The sequence below is a fragment of the Branchiostoma lanceolatum genome, chromosome 18, assembly GCF_035083965.1.
Source record: "Branchiostoma lanceolatum isolate klBraLanc5 chromosome 18, klBraLanc5.hap2, whole genome shotgun sequence".
Lineage (NCBI taxonomy): Eukaryota > Metazoa > Chordata > Leptocardii > Amphioxiformes > Branchiostomatidae > Branchiostoma > Branchiostoma lanceolatum.
In genome coordinates this window covers 11931367-11941898 of record NC_089739.1, presented here as the reverse complement: position 1 = coordinate 11941898, position 10532 = coordinate 11931367, and the positions used below count along the sequence as shown (strand labels likewise).

Sequence of the window (10532 nt, the reverse complement as noted above, 5' to 3'; positions counted from 1 at the left end):
TAGATATCGATTCTTTAACTCTATTTAAAAAAATTCTTCCCCGTTCTATGCTAGATTTATTTTATTTTCTGTTCTAATCTAGGCTAATCTGTTCTACTTCTTTCTACTGTATGAAAATGGAATCCGTTGTATTTTCTACTCTACTCTACTCTACTCTACTCTACTCTACTCTACTCTACTCTACTCTACTCTACTCTACTCTACTCTACTCTACTCTACTCTACTTTACATCACACGGTTCAGCTGCAGAACTTACAGCGTAGAGTTAGTGAATGAATTGTAGTTCTTGACTCAAGCGTATGGTTCTTGAATGTAGTGTTTGAGTTATTGTAAAAATTGTTCAAGCTATTGAATGAATTTTAATGAATTTTAAGAAATGTTTTGTCTCATACCCCAAATCAGCCAGGATGATAATCATTATTATCATTATATTATACTATACTATACTATACTATACTATACTATACTATACCATACTATACCATACTAAACTATGTTATTTGTTTTCTGGCCCTTCATATCCTGTACTGTTCCACTGTATCCCAATGCCTGCCATTAATGTATGTAAGATAGTTTTACGGACATAACGTATTTTTTTCAGCACGGTCATGTCCCAACGGCTATACAAGGAAGGGCGGAATGTGCTACAAGGTGTTCAACACGCCTAAGACCTTCATCGACTCGGTCACAACCTGCCGTGAAGATGGAGGTACCCTTGCCATGCCCCGAGACACTGAGACCAACGCCTTCCTAGCCTCCTTCTATGAGGCAGAGAAAACACCACTGTTGTCCCAATTCAGGGACTATCCACACTTTGATCGCTTTTTCTGGATCGGCCTTCAAGATCAAGAAAAAGAGGGCACATTTAAGTGGTTGGATGGCTCAGCACTTGGAAGGTACAAACTGTGGGGCACAGGACAGCCAGATAGCGGTCGGGGCGATGAAGACTGCGTCGCCTCTGGCAATCCCCGGACCTGGGGACACAAGTGGTACGACGCACCATGCTACTTTCAGTTCCGCTTCATCTGCCAGGTCACTCCAGGTACTTCACATAATCAATTATTATTTCTCTAAACTAGTTGATATACCAAACTAAATCTACTAACAAACATTTGTACTAATCTGTTGTTTGGAATATGCCGTCAAATCATTCATGTTGTTTCTGCAAAGATTGTTGACGACTTCGTACACTCTATTGTCTCTACAGGACGTACCTAGGCAACATGCTGCACCCTCTCCCAAAATTGTGCATTGTGGGACGGTTCTTCATCAGAGCTAGAACACATGGCGATTGTCGAAGCTAGGGCTAAAGCAAGATGCCAAAAAAGCAAGTTGGACTTACAATACTCATTGAAGCCTGGTAGTTGACTAATTAAACGATAGCAAGTAATGTTGCAGTGTTGCTTTCAGTAACTGTAGCATGGATCTGTCAAGTTTTATTATGATGTTGATATTATTCATTGCTGTGAAAAAATAAGTGTCAATCTGATCACATTGTTGAAATAAGTTGTGTAGAACTAATAGAAGTAGACTGACTGAATCAATCAGCTGCACATTGTCAATAAATTAAAGGTTTAATAATATCAATAACTAATTACACCTTATGTCATAAAGAGCTATCTGTCACATGGTGCAGTTTAAATGAGAAAGGATAATTAACTTCTCTTTTGAACCAGGAACAAGCGTGAAGCAAACATAGCAAATTGACTTCTGGAATTGTTACACAACAACTGTAAGAGACAAAAATATCTAGACACAAACGTTTTATGTAATGATGGAGGATAACTGTTTGATGTTAGCCAACCATCAGAAAGTTGACAGAGCTTTCCATTTGATGCACTTGACAACATGATGCAATTGTGTCATTTGTAGTAACAATAGTAAAGTGACTTCTGGAATTGCGGACAACACCAGGCAACAATCTCAATTATGTAATTGTAACTTGTAGTAATGGAGTGTTTCGTGTTAGTCAACCGTTATATTATTAAGATTAGCAAGTTGACAGAAATTGATGTAATTGTGAGATTTGATGTAATGGATGGAAATATAGCCAGTAATATTAGTAAAACCTTAGTAATGTCAGAAAATGTAAGTTAAGAGATTTCTTAGCGTTACTCGTATTTGGTCTTTTGTCAGAAAAGTAAATCAGAGTGTGCTAATTTTATGTTACGTGAAAAGCGAGAGGTACCTTTTTCATGCTATTTAGTTTCGTCAGTGAGTTTGCGTCTTGAAATCTTGCCATTGTATAGTTGAGCTACAATGCTACATTTTTCGTGAGTATCAATTCTCCATAACATGCAGTGGAAATTGATGCCTAACTCTGAGAAGAAAAAAAAATACTTCAAATTGTAAGAGCCAAATGCAGTGAATCACAAAATGGCAAAGAGATGTACTCAAGGCTATGGAAAGAAAAATAAACATGGTGTTTAGATGTAACTCATCATGTCTCAAGCGTTATTAGCGTCTTAAAATACAATTTATCTAGTGCCAACATACTGAAATGGTTCTGTGTTAACATCGAAAATTTAGGCTGGAATCTTATAACAAAAGAAGAAAAAACATCTAACTCTCTCGTCGAAAATCTAACAATTGTATCAGCACTTAACTTTCACGTTAGAATCTTTAAGTTTTGGAGATTTTAGCAAAGATACTCGACTCTAACATACATAGCCTCTGATTTTCTGAAGGAAGACTGTGGCAACATCGTGTGTGGTGTGATGGGTATTTAACTATAGATAGATACATCCATGAACGTTGCTTTTACCCAATGAAATTTTAGCCTAAAATAAAATTGCATCCGTAATCTTTTATGCTTCTAAATATTTCGCGAGATAAACAATCAGATATTATATGATTGGTCTCCATTGTGCAAAGCATGATCTTTATACCTCTTCAAATATTGATTGCTTTAATAGTTTGTTTTTTATTTCCATAATTTTTTCTTAACCTTTTTATTGATTTTTGTGTCTATAATGACGCATGTGATAAATCAACTTTTGGGTTTTGAGCACCAGAAACCTGACAAGTGCCATCATCTGGAAGCAACAGTCCGAAAGCATGTTTTGTATGGTAGCTCTTTATCCTGTGGCGTATTACTATTACTTAGCAGCTGTAGATGTTTGAAAAGATATATCAAGAACACAGTGGCAGCATATTTTGTGCTGTAACATTCAAATGACTTTAAATCTCTATATTATTCTCTGTTTTTTTTACCATGTATTTATTCAATAGTGTTCGCTTTTTTATCGTTTATCCTTGTGTAATTATTATTTGTTTCTCTCGTATACATTCACCATGTTTTTTTTTGAATATCGGACAGGGGTCTAGTGAAAGAACTTATTTGTTCTGTTTACCCCTGTCCTGTTACTTCTATAACGAAGCTTTAATAAATAAATAAATAAAAATTGAATTGCTCATTCCTAAGAACATGAATGGATATTGCTTTTCGTAAAAGCAGGGTGAAATTAGATTGCATCTGTAACCTTTAATCATTTTTGCAGGCATGAAGATTTTTTTCTATGATTGGTCTCCAATTTTCAACGTATGATGTTTATAATTCATTTGGTAATGTTTGCTTTCATACTATTTTCTTTGAGTTCGTTGAGTAAAAAGAAGAGACTAATCTAGAACATACTATTAGATGAAAACAAAGAGCTCAGAAAAACAACATAAACATAACGTAGGCGTGATAAACACATTCATTCAAAAAGTGAATAATCAAATAGTCTACCCATACAGTGAGGGATTCATAGAAATCGTGTTGAGAGTCCAACAACTCGAGAACTCAGTGATCTCCGAGGTCAAGATCTTTCAATAATCTGTTAATGATATTTCGATAATCATAGCGATCTTTTAATGATCTATATTTCATCGTGGAAATATTGTGATGAAAACACTGCAAAGTTTGTACTATAGACATCCATCAGAAAGAAACTTTTATGATTCAAGCAGCTCAGCTCTTTTAATTTAATGTATTTTCTATCCATGTATTTTGTATCCACTGCCTGAGAGCATATCATGATCATTTAGAAAAGTGTTTTTTTATAACAATAACATGGTATTAACAGTAAAACGTTTAGCCGCTGTTTTTCACTTATTCACGAGATTATGCGTTATGTTTGATAATAAATCGGGTTTCGATGATATATACATGCAGAAACGCAGATGTTGACACAAATCGTATTTACGATGATGGTAAAAACAGCGAGAAACAATAATAATCATCATCATCATCATCATCATCATCATCATCATCATCATCATCATCATCATCATCATCATCATCATCATCATCATCATCATCATCATCACCATCATCATCATTTCAGGTCTCGTGTAATATCTAGAATCGCCTGATGTCGATTTGAGTGGCGCAAGATGCGTGTTTTCTATGTGACGAAGCGCAGAGTTGGCATAAATGTTTACAATCACGGGAAGCAAGCAAGAACCTAAAACAATTACATCACGAGCACGTACCTTTTAAAGAGTTTACTTTGATGGGGGAATCTTAGATCTTAGTTTTCGGCGAAAATTGGTCGCTTACTGCAGAAAAACAAAATGCCATTCGCCTAATAACGTTAACGTTCCTGCTATTCCAGATAAGGGCAAATGTTTTCCTACTTCTCGGAACTAATCTGGATGTATTTCTTTGAAATATACATGCACCTTTTTCTGTTAACAACTACATGCCCAATCGTTTAACCGTCACCTGAAAGTAGTGTACAAAATTAAATGTACGAGGATGCGCAGCCAATCCGGGCCCCAAGAAAGGGGCCCGACAGCGGCCAAACAAGCTGAGAGGGATATTGTTTAACAATCAAAAAATGATAGGGCATAAACTTTTTTCATTTTAAATCTCGTTGAAGCAATGTAGAAACTTTTTTGGTTCTCATAAATATCATTTCAGGTTATATCTAAAATCGCCTAATGTAAATCTGAGTGGTGCAAGTGGCATATCTATTATGTTACGAATCGCGGAGGTGGCATCAATGTTTACAATAACGAGGAGCAAGCAAGAAACACGGCAATTAAATCACGAGTTCTTAAGGACCTTTTGAAGAGTGTGCTTTGATGGGGGACTCTCAGATCTTGTTTTTCTGCTAAGATTTGTCTGTTACTGCAAAAAAACAAAATGCCATTCGCCTCATTACGTGCCTGTTATTCTGGATAAGGGCAAATGTGTTCCTACTTCTAGGAACTGATCTTGACATTCGTTGTAATACTCATGTATCTTTCTCTGTAAACGACTGCATGCCCAATCGGTACCTGCCAGTAGTGTACAAAATTTAATGTACGAGGAGGCGCAGCCAGTCCGGGCCCCAAGAAAGGGGCCCCACAGCGGCCAAACTAGCGGGCAGTCGCTCGAATCTCGTCCCATCCAACATGGTGGTTCAAGCGGGCCATGGCAAAGGCGAAGTGACCTCCATGGCAAGGACGCCGATGACAAGTTGGAAGAGTCTTCACACACTTACGAAGAAGCAGAGGCCGTAAAAGGCTATGCACCTAACAGATCTACAGGTAACGGACGTTTCTGTAGCTCAACTTGTGTCATCACATAAGATACTGAACGTGCAAATGGGCATTTCTATGTGTACAGTAGAATGATTGCTTTAAACCAGGCGTTATGATTTATTGATATCTTCTTTTGGGATGTTAGTAGCTAAATTTACCCCAAACATGATCCCCAAATTATAAATTGGTCATATTCTGTCAGGGATCTATACCTTCGTGAACAATGGTATGGCATTACAGTAGACAAGAAAATTTGCACATTAACTAATATTTGAAGTTTTGAAGAAAAAAACTGTCTTTAAGTCCACTGCTCTTTCAGGAAAACTTTGTCAGACAAGAAAAAAACGACCCAGATAGTTGCATGCAGTATACCCAATACAGTACAACACACAATTTGTTGCACACAAAAGTTCGGGTATTATATGGACACTCAGTTTCAAATCCTAGTTTGAACTGACTTTCAACAAAGACCAGCCCCTAGGCCCTGTCATGCTTGAAGATTTGTCTGTATTTGCGAAGTGCAAGCATCTTACTCACAGTTGAATTAAATTCTATAATTTATTTGATAGCTGTATCTCCGAATATGTCATCACTTCAGATGTATACTTGGGAATCTTAGAAACCAGATTTAGCCAGTGCTCTGCATAGCGCTGGCCAACCAAACTACCGCCTTGACTTGGTGTGTCCGTGCGGTAGTTGAGTGTGTGTGGCGGTGTTTGTGATTTAGCAGCATAAATCAGCATAAGTTAGCAGCAGACCTTTGGATAGCCTGGAAACCATACCCTCGGTGGCTACCCGATATCTCTACTGCGCCGGGAGTGACCCCCGCCCGCCCAGATAGCTTAGCCCGCTCGGGGTGTTGGTTTACGGCCTTGGATTAGATTAGCTCGCCACGGCGGCGGTGAAAGTAGGGTGGCCGCGGAAGTAGGATGGCAGCCGAAGTAGACAGGCTATCAGAAACGGTTCAATAAAGTAGACTGGGCCCGGTAAAACACCCCTAAGCCGACCTCTAGAGACTGGGACCAGGCTAACCTATGGATGAGTTGACATGACATTTTGTGTACGGTTAGGTTTTGTCCTAATGAAGAAATTGTCACATTTTAGGAACCTGTCAGCTTCACTTGGTACCGAAGCAGGTCTTTTATTTTTATTACTATTCCATGTTCTGGAGAAGCAACTACTATGAAGCAATGAAAAAAAAGCACGATGCGTTAGTGATAATATTAATACTAGTAACACGCGTAGTTTTGGATAAAGGTGAATATCAGGAAACACAATTGCACGTTATCTTAATGTAACCTTATCTGTATAACTGTAGATTAGAGCAGTACTATTCATAAATATGTGTTTTTGTGTAAAAATGTTTTGATAATCTTAATTTTAAAGATCCCATTACTATCAACAAATCGAATGAATACCTTTACTTAGTGGGCGCCTGCGTATGATAGTCACATTTGACCTGCAACTAGATATAATTTTCGGCAATTGCAATGAATTAGAAACGTTGATCTTCACCCTGCGTTAGGATATATGGTTTCACAAAGGAATTATCCATATTTTACATTCAATCATGTTGCCATTGTGCTTACCTCCGCGAAAAATAGAGATATAGCTTATGTCTCTGACTGTCAGTCTGTGTGCCTATGTGCGAATGAGTGTGTATGTGTGTGTATTGTGTGTGTTTGTGCATTTGCGTGTATGTGTGTGTGTGTGTGTGTGTGTTTTCGGTTTTTGTACATTTTGCCCTTGATAAGCTGTGGCCTTGATATTTCAATGGATGATACCTTTAGATAGAGATGTAAATGAAGTGATCCGAATTATGCAGATAAGACCTTAATTTCCATTATTCAAGAATTTTTTCCACAACGGGACTTTGATGCTTTGTTACACTTGAAATCAGTTACACCTTAAATCTCGTCTTATGAAGGTTTGAGGTCTCCGAGGTCTTGTTGATTTACAATAATCTGAATGATATTATTTTCAGCGGACAACACGTATCCGGGCGGAGTAGGCGGCCGCCGTGCTCTCTGTCGCTCCTTCATCAGCTCCTATCTTAGCTGCGCATGCGTGGCCGCCATTACTGCTGTGGTCTTGATATCTGGGGGACTCGGCCTGATGATACTCATCAACAGAGAAGTAAAATTTGCTAAATCACACACTTTCCTTTTCCATTGTTGCTTTTCAGGCAGCATTACTAAAACGGCACAGTGTTGGTACGAAGTCAGTTTTTTTAGATGGTTATCATGTTGGAATGTCTATATTGTCTAAACACCTAAACTTGTCGTCGTAACGTTAACTACACTAGCAACTATCAAACTGACAGAACGTGACCCGGCCTAACAGTTTAAAGAAAAGAAAACCTCCTGAGCGACAAGAGGTCCATGTTTACAAACATATATAATTTATATTTTTCATATCGATATATCTTTTGTTATCGGGACCAAATCTGCTCCTGTGTTTTCTTAGTTCTCTTTTGAAATTTTAAATCAAAGGAGACGTCCCAACTGGCCAACACTGTTGACGTACTGAAACGAAACTTAGACCTCGAGCGAAACCGAACTGCTTCCTTGGAGGAGCTTCTTCATGAGATAAGGAAGTCGTCAGGTAAGTTGGAATGACCTATAATTTGGCCTCTAATTGGATGAGCTGAACTGTTGTTGCTGCTTGACTATTATCTAATTGGCCAATTAGCTCGTTCATAAAAAAATAACTTGCAATGTCTATCACTCCCAATAACTTCCACAAATCTGATGTAAGATAGACAAATAAATCATTTCTGCATTATAGTCAGCTAGCCATCAGATCTATATTCAGAAATGTGTGTGTTATCCGGCCTTACGGGGAAAATGGGACCACCTGCCTCCACAAGAACGCCTGGGCCGTCAGGGAAGTTGGGGTCTACGTGTACCGGTCCTTCAGGGCCACCTGGTCCCCCGGGAGAGAAGGGACCCATAGGGCCGGCTGGCCCTGTGTCTGTCGGGCCTCCTGGACCTCCAGGAAAAAAGGGAGCCATGGGGCCGGCTGGTCCTGTGTCTGTCGGATCTCCCGGGGAACCTGGTCCCCCAGGAGAGAAGGGACCCATGAGGCCGGCTGGCCCTGTGTCTGCCGGGTCTCCTGGGCCTCCTGGTCCCCCAGGAGAAAAGGGAGCCATGGGGCAGGCTGGCCCTGCCTCTCCCGGTCTCCCTGGACGTCCAGGAGAAAAGGGAGCCATGGGACCGGCTGGCCCTGCCTCTGCCGGGCATCCTGGGCCACACGGACCTCCAGGACCTATTGGACCAGTTGGCCCCGTGGGAAAGAACGGATCTCCTGGACTCCCTGGACCTATTGGGCCTGCTGGTCCCAGGGGAAAGAACGGGTCTCCTGGACCTATTGGGCCTGCTGGATCGCCAGGTAATCCGACATGCTTGAGCCCTGGACATGGAGGTGAGACACCTTTTCAGTTGAAAAAGAACGGGTCTCCCGGGCCTATTGGGCCTGCTGGACCTCCCGGTAACCCAACATGCTCGGGCACAGGACCTGGAGGTGAGAAACATTTCCTGTTCTCACCCGGACATATGGAAAACTAATGCCAGAATCCTGAAATTATAAAAATTACATTCATACCAGATCTGAAACCTATCATATCAAAATAAAATGTTTTAATCACATATGCACAACAGTATTGTTGATTCTTTGATTTTATTCTACCTAATTTTTACTGCCATATGCTGCATCTATATTCCATTTTTTTCTATTCGATACTATTCTATTTATCTGTTTCATTCCACCAATGAGGTGAAATTGACCTCCTTGATTCCACTGTGTGAAATGGGTCCCACTCTTTTTGATACTATGTTATACTGTGTTACTCTTTTCTGTCCCATCCTGACTTGTCCTGTTCTATTCTATTCTTCCTCAATGCCGGCCAATAATGTAGTTTGTGTTTCAGCAAGGGTTTGTCCCAGCGGCTATGAAAGGAAGCGCGGAATGTGCTACAAGGTGTTCAACACACCTAAGACCTTCATCGACTCGGTCACAACCTGTCGTGAAGATGGAGGTACCCTTGCCATGCCCCGAGACGCCGAAACCAACGCCCTACTAGCCTCCTTCTATGTACCATATGATCACTTGTTCTGGATCGGACTCGAAGATCAAGAAAAAGAGGGCAAATTTAAGTGGCTGGATGGCTCCGCACTTGGAATGTACACACTGTGGAGCCCAGGACAACCAGATAGCGGTGTGGGCGATGAAGACTGCGTCGTGTCTGGCACCTACCGTCACCAGGGACACAAGTGGTACGACGCAGCATGTCACTATGAGCTACGCTTCATCTGCCAGGTCACTCCAGGTACTTCACATAATAGACTTATCGTTTCACTCTAGTTGATATGATAAACTTGAATTTATTCATTTGTTGGTTTGAATATGCCGTCAAATCATCCATGTTGTTTCTTCACGGGTTATTGACGATTTTGTACACTCTATTGTCTCTACAGGACGTACCTAGACGATATGCTGCGCTCTCTCAACCAATTTGGCATTGTGGGGGCAGTTCTTCAAAAGAACATTAGAGCTAAATAAAATGGCATGAGATCGTCAACTCTGGGGCTAAAGCAAGTAGCCAAACAAGCAAGTTGTTTTCCAGTACTCTTTGAAGTGTGGTAGTTGACAACTGTTTTGAACCAACTGAACAATAGTAAGTAATATTTTGCAGTGGTGCTTTCAGTAACAGTAGGATGTCAAGTTGATCTAATAATGATGTTGACATTATTCATTGCTGTGAAAAAAGGAAGTGTAAATCTGACCATCTTTTCAGCAAATTAAAACAAGTTGTGTTGAAATTGATTGAATCAAACGGCTGCACATTGACAACAAAGGTTTAATAGGATTAATGATTAATTTCACCTCATTTCATGAAATTTAGAACCATTTAAGACCTGTTTGTCACATGGTGTAGTATTCATGAGAAATCATAATCAGCTTCTCTATTTAACCAGGAATAAGCATGTAGTAATAAAAGTCAAGTGACTTTTGGGACCGTT

General features: G+C 39.9%; 1 protein-coding gene across 1 annotated transcript; it reads left to right on the top strand.

The window, feature by feature from the left end:
- Nucleotides 1-9477: 9477 nt before the first annotated feature.
- On the top strand, nt 9478-9997 carry LOC136423990 (collectin-10-like). The gene is made up of 2 exons (XM_066412390.1): nt 9478-9838; nt 9987-9997. Exons 1-2 carry the CDS (start codon nt 9478-9480, stop codon nt 9995-9997), a joined length of 372 nt encoding a protein of 123 aa, XP_066268487.1.
- The last annotated feature ends 535 nt before the right edge of the window (nt 9998-10532 follow it).